At 27.9% G+C, this 18,119-nt stretch overlaps 3 protein-coding genes across 4 annotated transcripts; 1 reads left to right on the top strand and 2 right to left on the bottom strand.

Annotated features, from left to right (window-relative positions):
- Positions 1-2,459: 2,459 nt before the first annotated feature.
- Positions 2,460-3,578, top strand: OCT59_015245 (uncharacterized protein; the record flags this gene model as incomplete). 2 transcript variants are annotated; one of them, XM_066139891.1, is made up of 2 exons in its annotated part: positions 2,460-3,065; positions 3,140-3,199. In XM_066139891.1, the coding sequence occupies 2 exons, from the start codon at positions 2,460-2,462 to the stop codon at positions 3,197-3,199; spliced, it is 666 nt and encodes a 221-aa protein (XP_066002722.1). The 2 variants fall into 2 exon arrangements, with proteins under 2 accessions (XP_066002722.1, XP_025174706.2); XM_025311129.2 differs by having other exon boundaries at positions 2,460-3,578.
- Positions 3,579-7,143: 3,565 nt separating this feature from the next.
- OCT59_015244 (uncharacterized protein) lies at positions 7,144-9,001 on the bottom strand (the record flags this gene model as incomplete). The annotated part of the gene is made up of 10 exons (XM_066139889.1): positions 7,144-7,272; positions 7,337-7,476; positions 7,547-7,627; positions 7,696-7,904; positions 7,971-8,105; positions 8,177-8,403; positions 8,477-8,620; positions 8,689-8,750; positions 8,828-8,891; positions 8,987-9,001. 10 exons carry the CDS (start codon positions 8,999-9,001, stop codon positions 7,144-7,146), a joined length of 1,206 nt encoding a protein of 401 aa, XP_066002721.1.
- A 1,520-nt stretch (positions 9,002-10,521) lies between these two features.
- Positions 10,522-12,077, bottom strand: OCT59_015243 (uncharacterized protein). The gene has a single exon (XM_025332253.2). It carries the CDS (start codon positions 12,053-12,055, stop codon positions 10,565-10,567), a length of 1,491 nt encoding a protein of 496 aa, XP_025174708.1. The 5' UTR covers positions 12,056-12,077; the 3' UTR covers positions 10,522-10,564.
- Positions 12,078-18,119: the final 6,042 nt, after the last annotated feature.

Here is an 18,119-nt window from a genome sequence, read left to right as displayed (position 1 = left end):
CTAAAAAGTGACAAAAATAGTTTTTATATAAAGTTATGCATGAATACTTCAAGTTTGCATAATTTTTTGTATGTGTTCACGGTGTGTTCGGTGTGTTCGGTATAAAATGGTCAAAATTTCAGATTGTCAACATTTCTGAAAACGGCAATAATCAATAGTATACACCAGAAGAGTCGAGTCACGATAGCGGCGGTTTGGTTCATAGTTTTTAGAGATTACTTTTGGCTCTAGTTTAGTGTCCTTGTGTCCTTGTAATTTGTACACGTTGAAATAAAAGTAAAAAGAGTTGGAAGAGCAGGTAGACGAACAAGGACTGGGTCTCATTGGTTGATGCTGAATCAATTTTTTACAAATCATAGTATCTCAAAGGAAAATTCGAAATTTCGAAGAAGCCATAAGACGGTTTTGCAGATATAAATCGGGGATAGATTAATCTGATCGAGTCAAAATAGGAAAGATCGAAAGATCGCGGGGTATTATATTATATCGCTTTATGTATAAGTAATATATTATACTATAAATGTCAATCATGTACTAGGAGCAAAAAAATTATTATTATAAAGCGATGATAAAAAAATTTCGTCCTACGTGATACATGCGCAGTTATATCAAAAATTCGTTGTTTCCAGGGAGTTGTTTCATTACCCTGGTTACACGTGTTCACCTCGACTTAGATAATAAATAGTTAATAATTTAATCATAGTTGTAGTTATCGCGTCGCGCAATAATAATTTTTATTTTATTATTTCTTTCATTTCCAAAAGTGATTATGTCTATACGCTCTTGCGGATTTTTATCTCAATACAACATTTAAGGACTGGACGTGCGCAAAAATAGTAGAATATTATCGTGAGAAGTTTGAACGAAAAGAGTTAAATTACGTTCTTGATAAGGTGATCTTCGAGAAATAACTTCAGATTCCAGATTCAGCGTCATGCACAAAAGAAAGACTCAAGAAATCCTTGACCGTTGGAAGGTATAGTAATTCGAGTAAAATCTAGTTATTAGTTACTTTTTGAGCGCAAGCTGGGACTGTTAGTGGCCAGTGATGAACTGCTTGTTCGACACTCATATACTTTTGTAAGATTGATAGATTTTATCTGCTAATATTATTACTTATACCCTTTTATTTGTCAGGTATTGGACCGCAAGTAACAGGACGGAAAATCAGTCTGATACAGGCTTCAAGTTCTTTATTTTTATTATTATTTCTCAAAGTGAACGAAGCCACAGTAGAAATCACACCGATCCTATACTAAGACCGACAGCGACTCTAACAACTGTAAATCAAATCGCGTCCAACCCTTTCAGAGATGAGGCGATGCCATCTTGGCGATAAAATAAGGAAGTACGGGTGTGATTAAAAATCACAGCCGGACCCACGAACCAAGGAAAAAGAAAGAAGAGAAAATAAAAATACTATTATAAAATTACATATGGAGAATATTACTGATGTAAGAAAAGTTATAAATGGAATCTATAGAAGTGTCAAAAGATAATAATAAAATATCTCTGTGTTTCCCAAATGAAGTCCAGCGGATGTAGGCCTGGTCGTTAATCCGGACTTGTGTGTTGTTGTAAGGTGAAGTTGACATTTGAGGCAGAGGTCGCCTATTATGTAAGACATCATTAGTATTGTGATGTGTGAGGTTGTGTTCCTGATTTTTCGTATTGGCACGTTTGCGTGGGTGGAGACGGTAGTAATTCTTTTTTTTCTTTTTTGTAACGCCTTTTAGAAGTTTCCATTGTTTAGGCGTTCCCGCCAAATTAGGGTATTAATGTCTTTCATAGGGCAATGATTGCGGTCAAAATGCCCATGGCTTCCTGGAGCTTTATTGCTATTAAGGGATGGTACAATGTCTATTAAATCTTGTATAGTTAAATCTTATTCTAGTGATGTCCAATCTTCCTCTTTAGTAGACTGTAGAGATGGATTATAATAATAATAGTCTTGCTAGTCTAGAGGTATATCGGTAATGTCTTTGTATATAGTATTATCATCACTTGTAGCGTAAGAAAATGTTTAATAGATTGAGTTTCTATGATATTCGGGTTATTAGTAAATGTTGTTGGTCGTTTATATTAATAAACGGCCTAATATTATACGTCTAGGTTTTCTTTGAAGAATTGAATCTGTCATTTTCGTCTGGTTATGCGTTAAATTTTGATTTCGTTCATTGATGTAATAATTTTCTGTTGTCCAATCATTTTTAGAGTTTATGTATAATAATATGAGTGTGTGATATATTTGATTAATTTTGGTCTTTTGGAGTGAGAAATTTTCATTTTTGATAGAGAGGACTAAGTTGATCTCCGTTTTATTATGATCTATGATTTTGATAATTTCTTTATAGTATGAATTCCACTTTGAGAAGTATTCAGACCAAATTGTGTTTGGGATTTGTTGAATAGCATCTGAAGTGTTTAATTCGGTGATGTTTAATTTGTAACGTATTTTAATGTTGTTTAGTCGAAAAAATTGTATTGTAAGATTAGACGCAGATGATAAAATTGATAACAATATAAAAGAAATAAGAAAAGCACTGAGCGAGTCGTTAAAAACCAAATCTTATACCGATACGATAAAAGACGAATTTGAATTAATAGACGAAGCTTTAGTAACAAACGAATTTAATCTGATTTGGAATAATAGATTAATAACAGGAGGATATAGAGCGTGGCGAAAGAAAATTACAAACGCTATTTGGAAGAACGAAATTTTAAATAGTGATAAACTAGATGATTTATTCGTATATAATTACAAAAAAGAATTTGATTGGATTACAACGTTGGAATTTATTAGTAATAGAATAAACTTTTCTTCAAGACAATGCGGTGATAAAGACACGAAAGATCGTTCGTATAGGATCAAGAATATTTTGAAAGAACTACCTACATACAAAACCTTATATAAAAGAAATACCAATAAAATAGCTTCACCGAAATGTATAAGGTGCGGGAAAAAGGAAGAAGAAGATTGGGATCACGTCTGGATTTGCGACGATAACGAATTCTCGATCGACGATATAATACAAGAATCACCGTATAAATTTGAATTAGAATTAGTAGCTCAAAACAAAGATAAAGATATAGAAATATTAAGAAATTATCTTTGCAATTTTTTGACTATACTTGAAAGTCCTTCAATAATTCTAAGAGGAAAGAGCAGAAAATGGGAATTGATCAGAGGAGTTTTTAACAATAATTTTAACAACATATCAAAAATCAAAGAAGAAAAGACGGTCATAAAAGAGCTTTGGAATTTCATATATGACGAAATAAAGAAAAGAATTCGGATTCCACGATGTGATGAGATCAAAAGATTAGAAGAAAAAGAGGAAATAAAGAAATCCGATCTACGATTAAAGAAGCAGGTATCAGAAGATAATCAGAACGAAATATTAGAAACAGAAAATAGTAAAAACAAAAAAACAAAAGAAAATATAGAAAAAACCAAGAAAAATAATATAAATAACCAAATTAAAATAGTAACTTTAGGAAAATTAACAGGTGCATTAACGGACGGTATTAATATAGATAGAAAATGGGATACGATAGTCAAATTACCATTTTATTAGAATAGGCAAAATTTTACATAATTTTATTTTAACATAGTATAGGATAGTTTACTTTTATGTTCGTAAATTACCGGTAATTCCTTTTACAATTGAGTCTACTTGCCTAGCTGAGTTCAGTATAGCGTGATTTTGGTTTGATTCCGCAAAATTATGAACTGCAAAAACCTGTATTTTTTGCTGAGTATACATATCAAATTTTCGAATACTCAGATAAATATTACATCGTACTATACAGTATAACAAATATTAAAATATCTAAGAATATATCCGAAAATACTGTTCTTGAAATACTTGAAATTTTTTTTAAATTTTTTCATGTAACACATATCAGCACATTAATACTGTAATGTTAGTGGTCAAATTTCGGATGACTTAAATTCATTAAATTCAATTATGATGAAGTAAACTCTGCGCAAATCATAAAATAATTAAAATACTATATTATGTTAGAGTTTTGTAGTATTGCATAAAATTAGCATAATTATATAGTATTAGCCAGTAAATTATACTCTGCATCCTCTGTAGACTCAATTGTGAAAGGTTATACTCGTAAATTACTTAGTTATAGGGTTTAGCAAAAATTTTTTTTTTGCTTTGCTCTAAGTGTTTTTATATTTAATTATGTAATTGTTTCGCAATTCTAAATAATTAATAAAACGCATTACTATTTTTTAAAAAAAAAAAAAATTGTATTGTAAGATCACGTGATTATTTAGTTGACGTAGAGGCGCTTGATTTTGTTGTATTCCTTTTTTGGTCGGAATGATCTGTTTTTTTTAGATTTTTTAGCGTGTCTTCAAAGACGTTCCAAGTTCGGTCCAAAGATTCTTAGTCAATAACTAAATTAATCGGGCATAAAATCATCAATTAAACTTGTAAAACTGACTCGAAACGAAATCGAAAAAGAATAAATAATAGTAGCTTATTATCAGCCAATCATTTTACTTGTAATAAGTAAAAATAATGTTATATCATTTTTCATTGGATAACTTTTATATACGAGAGGCTCTATGCTCTATTAAAATATTTTATAATATTCTCCTATTTTCTTTGCTACAATGATAGGATAGTCATTTGCAAAAGGAAATTATCACTATTGTAAAGGATGAGTTTGAAACCTTTATCATACAAACGACAATCACCGGAGATTTAAAATACTATCGTATAACTATAAAATCATGAAAATTATTGTACTTAATAATTTGGTATATACCGTATTGATATAATTAGGCAAATATTTTTTTTTGCTAATCAACCAATGGTCGACAAAGACAAGAGAAACAAGTAAATTCTGTTTCATGGGAAGCCGTAGATATCAATATCATCACGGCTCCGTCGCCGTGAATCCGTGATGATAGTGAGATCGAGGCTAATCCGTAAAATAACTGAGTTATACCACGGAGAGCAACGTCCTGTATATAATTTTAAACTACTGAGATTTTTTTTTAAATAGATATCAACTATAAAAATATCAATAAGGAAAGTTGCGTACGACTAATAGGAAACATGGTATAAAAGATATATACAGTAATTGATCAAATGGCCAAATTATAAACAAATGGGAATACAGGAACTGACTGATGAATGCATACGAAATTATGTCAAAATCGACCATATAAATTTTCGAAATTTCCTTGTTATTCTAAATAATTTCGTAACTTCCATTATTTTCATATTATAAAACCACGATATAATTTCTTATGTTATTCCGTAAAGTATAATAATCCATTTGGGAATATTTCTGATGCAATGTTATCTTTGTTTGATAAAGAATTATTTAAACTTTTCAGAGCCACAACTTCATTTTGATATTCCCAATTATCATTTTCATAATCCCATTCGTGATTCGACTGATTCGTCTATAAGTCATCAATCTAAGTTGCTTTACACACAAATCCGCCTTTTACAATATATTGAATATCATGATTTGTAAATATTTATGAGCTGATAGCTGAGTACCTTGAATAAATTTATCAATATAATTATTAACACCAGTCCAATTTTTAAAATTTTGCGGAAACATTGCATATTTTATTACATTTTCACATTTCTCATATGAAATAATTTTCTTAATTTTCTTAATGTTTATTATGAAAAATTCTTAATTTTCACATGATAATTATTACTAAATTATCAAAATTAGAACTTTACGAATAAAGCTCAAATTTAAATATATATATATATTTTCTCATGCGTTTTTAAGAATTTTTTTTTCATTAAATTTCATCGTATCAATGATAATAATTTTCTTCATTTTTGGTAATAAAACTTGAGTACGGGCAAGCTTCTGTACTTTTCGCATACCTATAAAGCCATTAATTTCATCGTTCCTTTTCCGGTTTTCCCCAATCAACCATCTTATTAAATCCCCGAAAAATGTTTTCTAGAATCGGACATTTGATTCTTATTATTAATTGCAATCTTACGTTTAACAACATTTACTGTAACTTATCAACTAAAAGCGGCACACTCTATCAATTTTATTATCAATTATAGCAAATTCCTTCCTACTTTAATAGTCTGACAAAATGTTTTTGGCCGTGTTATTATCTCTGATGGAACTTTTAATTATCTTGGCAAGAAATTAAAAACTCTCACAAAAGGGAAAAAGGAAGAAGTGCATTGGATTTCTTTCCTTATCAGTAATCTTCGATAAAATATAGAAATTCCAAATCCTATTATTAAAACCCTTTAGTTCACGCCAATTATTAATTCTGGTCTCACATTATCAACGATATAGTTTATGGAAAGATAATTGAAAAAACTATCTGATCGAGATGTCTTGGAGAACATTGGATATTCAAAATCAATCAAGATACCTGCAATTGATGTGATTGCATCATTCAATGTCGTATGAGTGAAAATAACCTCCTCAATGACGCTTCACATCATGATCCTCGCTACATACTGATTGTCTAACTTCTTTTCCTAAACCTAACTTTTCCGCCTCTATTGTAAGACGTTGATATAGTTCAACCTAATTCTTCTTCCACTTAATATATAGATTACTATTTGTGTATTAGTATTACAGTTATAATCTCTTTCGTACTCTTTTTATTATAACATGAAGGTGATTGTTTGTCTTAGGCTAAACGGCAGTCTATATTATTATAATATCATGGTGTCAAATTTAAATAGTTTTAAAAATTACTTTTTTTTTACTATCTATTATTGTTTTACTAAATATATAATAAACTGTATCTTCCTTTCTACCAATATATTAAATACATAATCCAAGAGGTTTCGAAATGTTTCGCTAATAACGGAAAGTTTTAGTAATTTCACCTCAGTATCGGTTTTTCGACTTTGGATTTTAGTTTCGTCTATAACACTAATGTTTACACTTCTAAATTAGTAAACCAACAAATAAGTATATAAAAATCATATATTTGTAACAAGAAAAAACAATTTATTAGTTCTAAATTTAAACATTTTTGATCAATATATTATAAAATATCTTAAAAAAATATCTTAAAAAATTATATAGTAATACATCAGATACTACGGCATCAAATTCTATGTTAAGATATAGAATAAAATTTAACATATGTATTTATATTAAAGGTTAATTAAAAACAAACTCTTTACTTGGCGATTGTCTTTTTGGTGAAGCTGTTGGTAAATCTATACTTGACAACCAAGTTGCCTTACGTGGGCTTTTAATAAGTTTGTGATAATACATTATCATCCGTAGCTATATTAAATTGTCGTGTGAGAACTACAAATATTTTTCTGAGATTAAAATTAAAATGATCTACCTTAAACTTCTTTATTACTTCGACAGCATTCCCAATCTCTGAGAAGCATACACTTGAATTTGGTAAAATAAACGCATTATATTCGTCAACAACGTACATGTTATTGATCAAATGCATACTCAAAAAATGATACTCGCATCCTATTCATATTAATTAAGTTAGTTAATGGTTCTTGATATAAATAATCATAAGGGCTATATCAACATTTACCATACACTAAAATTGAAAACGATTGTAAATTTGAGGTATCCTTGCTATATGCATGTTGATATCGGAGCGAAATCATCATAGCTATAATTAATAGAGAACCAAAATTAGTTAAATATCGTATTAAACTTTTAAACCAAATTATGTCATACCTTTTAATAATTTTATTAAATCATCATTTTTGAAGCTGTTATCATTAATTAATGCATTACCAACTACTTCAAAGAATCCGACTTCAACTTTTGAACCATGTACATTCATATATATAACACCATCATGTTTGTCTCCTAATTGTTCACGCTCATTTTCTGCCTTCGAGAAGTTTCGTTGCCGTTTTCGCGTTCTATTTTCAATTTCGCCACTAGTTCATCACAAATAAAGAATTCAGTTTTATAACTGGAAACGAAAACCTTCATTGGAAACTTACGTATCAATCCAAATTGCATCTTCTACATCATAAAAGATTGTAGATAAAAGTTGGTTAACTAACTCATCTCTGTAGCGAAATTCACTTGCAGTTTTGTCTTTTAAAACACTACGATTACGGAGGAATTGAAGAGTCCTGATATGAGGGAAAAAACTCAATTAACCGTCAATGGCATGATATTCATGGTAAACCATTACAAAACCTACATTCGTTTATATAAGTCTTGGCACCAAAACAATTCGTAATTGTTTTGATGCTGGTATTCGTTAGATGGTTGCATCATAAAAGCCGTATAAAGTTCATTAAAGTCAATAAAAAATGTATTTCTGTCCATCTTTTCATCAAGAATTTTGAGGTAATCATCGACTTGTTTTTTCAATGTACATTTATTCCAGGAATCTTCAATTTTTTCTTGACTCAAAGATTTTTCAGCCTTATTATTATTATAGTATATAAGATATGTTATTAATAATTCCCAAATATAAATATAAATAAACTTACAGTACCTCTATCCATTCATTCTTCAACCTTTGTATTTGTTTGATTGATAATACTGTAAGGAGTTTCTTTGTGTATGTGAATTCAATATCAAAGAGGCAGATGATATTGTATCGTTCCAAATGTGATTTTGTTTCAAAATTTGCTAGAATCTGATCAAATTCGTTCTTAGTTCTAGTAAGTAATACAGAAACACATTAACGATATAGTAGAAGCTTACCTCAACTTTTGGAGTACTGAATAAGCTGTCAAATGGCTCCTCATCTGTCCATTCGTTGGATTCTATAATAGAATTAAAAAGATTTAATGATCTGTTGACATTATTAAGTATATTTATGTTCACTTAATAATGAACATACTTGATTGTTTTCGTTGATTTTTAATTTCTTTGAGTAATTGACTAGTATATCGTTTCTCAGATGTCTGAAAAAAGGAATTCAAATAAAGAATGGTATATTGAATATGAATGTTGTGTTCCTGTATCATATTCAACATGATAATCATAAATAGCGGCTTACATTTGATTTATTCATTTTTTTAATATTCGGTTATCATTATAGTCTATCGTGCTTCTTCTTTCCCTTAAAGAATAAGATTTACTGATTGTGGTTGTTGTCTTAGATGCTTTGGTTTCCTGTAATATGAGTAATGAGCATTTAGTAAAGAACCCTCCTCCAGATTCAAAGGAACTCATAGTAAGATGTGCACGCCGCAGCGACGAGACCCGGTACTCGTGTCTGGGCGCTCTTCTTCCCCATACCGCAGAACAGGGTGTAGCACATACCAATTTTTGCCTTAACGCTAATGCCTTTTCTTTTTCTCTGCCCGGTTTTAGATAATTTATTAGGATCCCTAATTCAGCCGCATAAGTATTATATGAACGTTGTTTTGTTTCTTTTTCTAAGTACTTTTTAGAATAAAAATGGTCCCACTCCTTGTCCCCCCATTGCGTATAAGGCCGTTCCCAAAACTCTAAAAGGAGGTATAATATTAAAATAGAATACTTTGGTATATAAATAAGTACGTATGAATAAACTCTTACCACGGTGAATTTTCGAAAAAATATCTTCAGTTATTGATGACATTATTAATTTTAACAGAGATGAAAATTTGAAAGAGAAAAATTCATTAAAATTATTAACGTTAAAGGTTAAGAAAAAACTTATTTGACGATTGAAAAAAAGTTACCTCAGACAGTGTATATATATATAAAAAATAGATAGATGGTTACGTGAGAAATTTGTAAAAAAGAGATTATTGATTACAGATAAATAGTTTGCTGTTATACGTGAGAAATCTTTTAAATATGTAATCACATGATTTTATGTAAAAAAGAGATTATTTAAATTGATAAATTACAGATAGATGGAAATCTTCTTTTAAATCTGTAATCACATGATGTTTTGTGCTAAGGCATAATCAATAGTATACACCAGAAGAGCCGGAAGAGTAGGTAGACGAACAAGGACTGAGTCTCATTGGTTGATGCTGAATCAATTTTTACAAATCATAGTATCTCAAACGTATTTAGAGAAAATTCAAAATTTTGAAGAAGCCATAAGACGTTTCCATATGATCCCCAACGCTGGGGATTTTTGATTATCTTATCTTTGAATTATTTTGAGGAAGATAGATAATCTGATCTAGTGGATCTAGTGGTTGCACTCTGGCGGAGTAAAAATTTTTTTTTTCAAAATGGGAAAAATCGCAGGGTATTATATAGCTTATTAAAAGTCTATTTCGTGATTGATTCCTGATGTAGTGATTATACTTTTTTTCGCGTTTTTCCCACAAAACCGAAGTCTATTTTGTGATTGATTCCTGATGTAGTGAATATACTTTTTTTCGTGTTTTCCCACAAAACCGAAGTCTATTTTTTGATTGATAGTGATTATCTTTTTCTTTTTCACGTTTTTCCCACAAGCAATCTCTTTTTTTCGCAACCTTTTATAATTCTTTTGGCCAGTATAACCGGAAAGTATATTTAAATGGAAATATTAAAAAAAAATGATGATATTTGTATCACGTTTTTTAGTACACTTGTGAAACTTTTTTATTTATATAAAAAAAAAAAAAATTATTACTACAAATTATAATCAAAATCTCTCTTTAATCCATTCAAATTCATCATAAGTATTACCATATAAATCATTATCATATTTTTTAATTATACCTTCTGATTTATATTTTTCTATTATATCAAAATATTTTTCCAAATTTATATGACTATACATTGGAACAGTTTGTAATAACATTGGATATCTTCCTTTCCATTTTTCAAAGAATAAATTTAAAGAATCCAATTGAGATAATGTTCTATAACGATAAAAATAAAATTTAAATTTAAATAAACTAATTGGTGAATTTTTAATTAAAATTTCAAATAATTTATTCCAATCAAATACCAAATCAAACTTATTTGTAACAATAATTAATCCATTTAAATATTGACAATTAATTAATAATTTTTCCAATTCCATAATATCACCATTTCTAAATACTAATGTAAGATATTTAAGATTTAAACAATTTTTAATAATTACTTGAATAAGTTCTTCATAATTAAAATCATTATATCTTAATGAATTAATACTAATTTCACAAAGTTTTCCTTTTGTATTTTCAATTAATTTTGCCAAATATCTTAATGGAATTCTTTTAGCCTTTAAAAATTTTAAATTAGGTAAAGATATATTCTCTAAATGGTTCCAACATGTATTATAAAATGGATCATCCATTTCTATACTTATTAAATTAACAAGATAAGAAAGTAATTTTGTAATAGGTTTATCATCAATTTTTAAATATTGAATAGTATCAGCATGTTTAATTAATGATTCTTCAAAGGATATACGAAATAATCTATCTCTATGATAAACAAAATAATAAACATTACATAATTCCTTTTGAGCTTCAATTAATTTAATGATTCCATTCATATCAGTCCCACTATCATAAAATATAAATTCCAAATTTTTAATTGAATTACTTATTCTAACCAAACCTTCTAAAATATTTTGATTATTATTATCTAAATCAAATTGAAGAAATTTAAGACCTGAAAAACAATAATCAAATCCTGATATAAGGTGTATTTTATAATAAAATTGTTTTGGTATATAAAGATGAGTAAATTTCATATTTTCATTAATAAAAAGATTAAATATTTCATTAATAATAATAAAATTATTATTATCATTAATATTAAATATTGAATTTATCATATCAATAATTATTTTAAAATTCAAATATTTACAAAAACTAATATAATCAAATAAAGGTTTTTGATATGAAATTATTAAATTATTATTATTATTATTATCATCATCATCATAATTATCATTATTTTGATTTTTTAAATTTTTTAAATTATTTTTTGATTCATTTGATAAATGTGATATAATCACTTTTAATAATCTTATATTATTCTTTTCTTCTCTTAAATATTTCCAAGGATTTTTCCATAAAATTGGAATGATAATATTGGTACAAATTTTATTAATTAAAAGACATGAAAAAAGATCTTTTCCATCATCTTTTAATTCTTCAAATATTAAATAAAGTATATCTCTGTTAAGGTTTGACATTTTATAGAAAGAAAAAGAAAAAAGACAATTTTGCCGATCAAACGAACGACATTTGTATAATATATTAATTGATCGTCAAAGTGATTTACATCACACAGAAACAATTTTGGATAAGCGAATAAGATATAAATAGGTAACAAGAAGATCGCCACTCACCTCTAATCGGTCAGAATTACGTAATGCCGCCTGGAATTACCCAAGGATCTACAATTAATTTCACAAATAAAAGATACTGTCAATTTTCGCGGCTACTTAGTTTGAGTCCGTTGGGCGATCTATCCAAACGCATCAGATTAAGGACATAGCTGAGACATTCGAGCGCTACAAGTCTATGAAAGTTGGTCAGCTCAAATCTATTGTTGATTTTATAAGTCGAAAGGAAATTTAATACCTAACATTTAAAATAACATTAAAAAAACTGATTGTGACACTGAATTTGAAGTAGGATAATTATCTAGAATCTAGAAAAATAAAGAAATATAATAGAAACAATAATTTGACTGTAAATTAAAAAAAGCAAAATATAAGGAATGTTTAAATAAATAAATAACTTGAATCAGCAATAGAACAATAATTATGGCAATTACGATAATAATAAATGTTTCCAATAATAAATTTCAACTAATCTAATAATTTGGAATAATATCATACGTATTTCAATTTCTATTTTGATTTCTGATTTTTATAATGTATTATCATAAAAATGGAAATGATTTTCAATTTAGGTCAGTTTGGATAGTGTTTCGATCCGTATTCGGGTCCAACCGGTTGAACCCGGATAATTTTATTTTTCGGATATCCGGATAATCGCGGTTTTTACCCGGATAAATATCCGGTTAAAAAATATCCGGTTTTGACCCGGAATCCGGATAATGAAAATAAAAAAAAGTTTTTCTTAAATGTTTAAATTAGTTTTCTTTCTAAATTTTTATTCAGTGAAGGATTGAAATCAATTCCCAAAATAAGAATTGATTTTTAGAGTCAATCAATCGTGATTATTATTCATTTCTTAAGTTTCAATTCTAAAATTCGGTTTATTATTTTGACTTATTGATATTAAGCCATTTTGTGCACTAAAAGCATGCAACAATCTTGATGATCACGGACAAAAAAAAAGTTCACATTTTCTAAAAAATTTCGGAAAATCAAACCTACAGCATAATTTGGGCAAAATTCATAGTGCCGGCCGAAATTAGAGTTTCTAACCTTAATTTAAGATCTACGATTTAATTAAATAAACGCCACCAATTTAATCAAATTTGTTACTATGGAACTTAATTAAACTTATACCATGAATTTTATTTAATATATGCCATGAATTTCCCAATCTATAAAAAAAATTAATATTAATTCTATCCGGATTTCGGTTTCTATCCGGATATATCCGGATTTTTATCCGAGGCGGATAATCCGGATAAAAACCGGATAATTTTTTTAATTTATCCGGGTAACGGTTTCTACCCGGATCGAAACACTAAGTTTGGAAGGATTGTAACATTTTTCTTTTAAGAAATATAATTGTTATATATGTAAACCTTATATCTTTATTAAATATACTAATACAAGATTTCTAGAGTAATATTATATTGTGTTTATACGTGTATCAAAAATTGATGATACTCGAAATTAAGTTTAATTAACACGTTTTTTATTTACAATTGAAATAATTTGTTAAATCGTATAATACAAGAACAAATTCGCAGCAATATTCTTCACCTTTGACTTTTCATTAAAAAAAATTTATACCTCTGACCAATTTTTTTTAGGATGGGAAGAAATGAGGTTTGTATTTTTTTATATTACTTGATAATAAAGACAAATAAATGAATTCATATAAAAATCCGAAGATTTTACCTTGCGTTTGTTCATGTATAAAATCTGCTATAAAATAATTTTTTCAAATTTTACTAAACAATTACATTAATTAAGATATTTCATTTTTTTAAAATCTTTCACGCTTAAATTTTGTTAATTTATTTAGTCAACAAAAACAAAATGAATACATATATAAGTCAAAGTGTCAAACAACTGATCAATAATAAAATTTAAAACCCTATTTAACGTAATCCTCACTAATTTAATTATAAAAGAAAAAAATTCGCCTTTCTTTGGTGAAGAAAAGTAAAAATATATATATAATTTATTTATACTCTATTTCAAAATAATTTAACGTTGAAGCTAAGAAAATCCAACGATAAACAGAGTTTTAAATTGTAATGATTTATATAAAAAAAGGTTAAAAAAATAGTAATATCTATTTGTAACTAGCAACTAAAACTTTTAGCAGTCATGTACGAAACATTAGATTTCCTATATCATTAACATGTAAATTATTTCAAACTTTCGTTGTCTATATACTTCAAATGTTTATATAAATCTCAAATCAATAGTTGACAACCGAGGTATATAAAATTCGAGTACTATACGGTACAATCTCAATAATATTTTATGTTAGAAAATTATATTAAGAATTTTCTAAAAATAAAGATGAAGTGAGATTAATACAATATAAACACCATTTAGAATACTCCGGTATCAATGCTTTATTTACTACCACTTGCAATTTCAATTCGTAATTTACGAAAAATTATAATAAACCGATTACATATATGACGTTTTATTAATTTTTAAAAAAATAAAAAATTCAGATCAAAAAGTGCGGTGAGTTAGGAATTTCTATTGAATTTTTTTATTTTCATTTTATTTATAGCTAATATAGTACGTTATATGGTAAAAAGGCTTCTCAATATCAACCATCAAAAATTGAAGTATAGAATCGTTCAGAACGTGGATCATCTGGTAATAGATTTTATTGAGTGTACAGAGGATCACAAATTTTTGATGTATTTTTAGTGAAAAACAGTTAACAGTACAACAAACAGTCCTTCAACTTGCTATTCAAACTTGGGATTATACATGTGGGCGCTTATTTATTCAGATGATTCTTTATACAATATTGTTTTGTGTCAAATACCAATGGTATTATTCTTGTAGATAAACTAAGCCTGAAAGATATATTAAATCACATATATTGAAATTTATACATTTTATAATATATTACCATTTTCTCTTAGAAGTATTTGTTTATTAACTAAACGACAATAGAAATAAATTCCTTCATCATGATAATTATTATATGATTTTACTTATAAATCTTCTTTAGTATATGTATCGTTAAACATATAATAATTTATTTATCTGACCAAATGGAAAATCACAGAATGTTAGTTGATATAAGGTTCAAATCATATTTTCATTTTAACCTTTCAAATGGAAACTTTGTGAATTTTATTGTTTTTCTTTTTTTTTATAAAAAATTTTATTAAAAAAATTACGATTTTTGGATTGTTTGCCCTTAAAAGAAAAAAAATTAAGTCGATCCCCCAACTAAAAAAAAAGGAAAAAAAAATTTTGATTAAGCCGACTCCCAACTAAAAAAAAGAAAAAAAATTTCTTTTATGTATCATATAAAAAACAAAAAATTCACGATCTAATAATACTTTTGCTGGAAAAAATTGAAGATTGTCCGTCAGCTTTCGTCACGATGGCGGTTTCTAGAAGACTTACAAGTATTAACTCTGTGACCAGGCTTCCAACAACTAAAATAATTATTTTTTTTAATAATTATTACTTTTACATCTAGTTGAACCTAATAATTTTATTAATAACTTACTAAAACATTTGCTTCTATAGTCCGGGAGATGTTCGGACAATCACTTACCCAGTGACCCGCTTTCTTACAGTAGATACAATTCCTAAATAATGGGTGGGTTGCTATAAATAAGATAATAAATGTTACCTATTATCAACCGAATTCAACAAATTATTAAATATTTTAAAGAATAAGATGGAGGTGAAGCTACTTATAATTCTGGTGGAAAAGCTGGAGCTTCTGCTTGCGCTTCTGCGTCTTCTGGTGGTGGAGCTGGAGCTTGTGTTTTAAAATAAAATTAACTTAAATTATAATATAATTGAAGAATACTAATATTATTTACGTTTGATTTGAGAGGTGGCAATTTTATAAATTTCGATTATATCGCTGACTTTACATTGTACTGTATATTTTCTTTATACGCGACAATTTTATTATTATCGTTATCATTGTCCATATTAATGAAAAAAGACGAAAAGATAAAAACTGAAGGTGTTAAGGACAAAAACGAAGAAAAGGAGATAAAGACTGGAAAAAAGGATATTTATTTCTTATTTAAGAAACTTACCATATTTAAATAAAAAATGGTTAAAAACGTTACTTTTTCATAGTTTTTTAAAAAACTGATTTTCCTATTAAGTTAAATTTATCATATGAAGATTATGAAAATAAAAAATTTTTTCTCCACGACAATTCTAGGACACTTCCTGGCGCCGAGTTGTTTCTCAAAATCACATGATGATCGGATAATCAGATTTCAGATTATTTGATGGACACGGTGTCCAGGTTCGTCAAAATTGCGCGCGAGGCGAAAGGTAAAAAATTTTTTAAGCGGGGACTCCCGGCTGAAATTTCAGTCACGAGATTTTTGGATCCCCGAAGTTTATAGTCGATTAAAGCCATCAGTCATCAGATGACCTTGAGAGATAAGTTATAAAAAAAAATTATCCCGCAGTATTGCATATCAATTTCGCAGATGTAATTAAAAAAGGACAAAGTTCACTATGTGAACAAACCAATACTTTTTATTTATGCATAACTACTGTGTCCACTAATTGCGCAGTAATGTGGCACAGTAAACGAACTAACTTCGCTCTGCTTTTATATTGACATCAAGGAATTATGAATTGACTGGCCAAATATCTAAGAGCTAACTATATATTAACATCAAGGATATATTTATTATTCGTATATATTGTTCAGGAGGCTAATTCTTGTGATTATAATAGGTCAAAATATATATAAAAAAAAATATCTTAATTTTATAAAAAATATATAGGGAAAATGTAATTGGCGACCCGGGTCACCATGGTGACCCCTGATTATGTAATAAATTTATATTTTTTTATTGGCTACACAAACATGATCATTGCATCATCTGATAAATGTTTATTTGTTTATTAGATAACGAAGATAATGATAATTTTTTTTTCCTTTTTTTTTATTGTCGGCTTGAAAATGACTTCTTTTAAGGCAATTTTTTTTGTTTTTTTTTCGTTATTTTATTGTATTTAATGACTCTTTACTTTATTATTAATGCTAACTTTATTTTTTTCTTTAGATAATGGAATGGCTTCTTTTTATTTAATGTATGTCTTTCTTTATTACTTTTTATATTTTTCTGTTTTTATTACTTTTTCATTTTATTTGAAATAATACTAACCAGTCATTTCTTTGTTCCTTTTTTTATGGGTGGTGTTTTTGATTATTTTTTCTTCACTTTTTTTTCGTCTTTCTATCGTTCTTTTCACTTCTTTTTTACCCTTTATTATTTTATTTCTTTCTCCTTTTTACTTCTTTTTTATTCTCCATCATCCTTTTATTTCTTTTATTTTTCATTATTATTTTCGCTTTCTTTTCTTTTCCTATCACCCTTTACACTTCCTTCTCACTTCCCGTTTGTTCACCATCATATTTCTTACTTCTTTTTTATCTCCTATCATCCTTTTTACTTTCTTTTCACTTCATTTTCGTTCATCATCATCTTTCTCACTTCTTTTTCGTCTTCTATCATCCTTTTTTACTCCCTTCCCACTTCATTTTCGTTCACTACCATCTTTCTCACTTCCTTTTCATCTCCTATCACCCTTTTACTTCCTTCTCACTTCATTTTTGTTCACCATCATCTTTCTCACTTTCTTTTCATCTCCTATCATCCTTTTTTACTTCCTTCTCACTTCATTTTCGTTCACTATCATCTTTCTCACTTTCTTTTCATCTTCTAACACCCTTTTACTTCCTTTTCACTTCATTTTCATTCACTATCATCTTTCTCACTTATTTTTCATCTCCTATCATCCTTTTTACTTCCTTCTCACTTTACTATCATCTTTCTCACTTTCTTTTCATCTTCTAACACCCTTTTCACTTCTTTTACATATTTCCCTTTCACTTCCCTTTCATCCTTATCAT

Source organism: Rhizophagus irregularis, chromosome 23 (assembly GCF_026210795.1).
Source record: "Rhizophagus irregularis chromosome 23, complete sequence".
NCBI classification, from domain to species: Eukaryota; Fungi; Glomeromycota; class Glomeromycetes; order Glomerales; family Glomeraceae; genus Rhizophagus; species Rhizophagus irregularis.
This window is presented reverse-complemented; position numbering and strand designations above follow the sequence as displayed.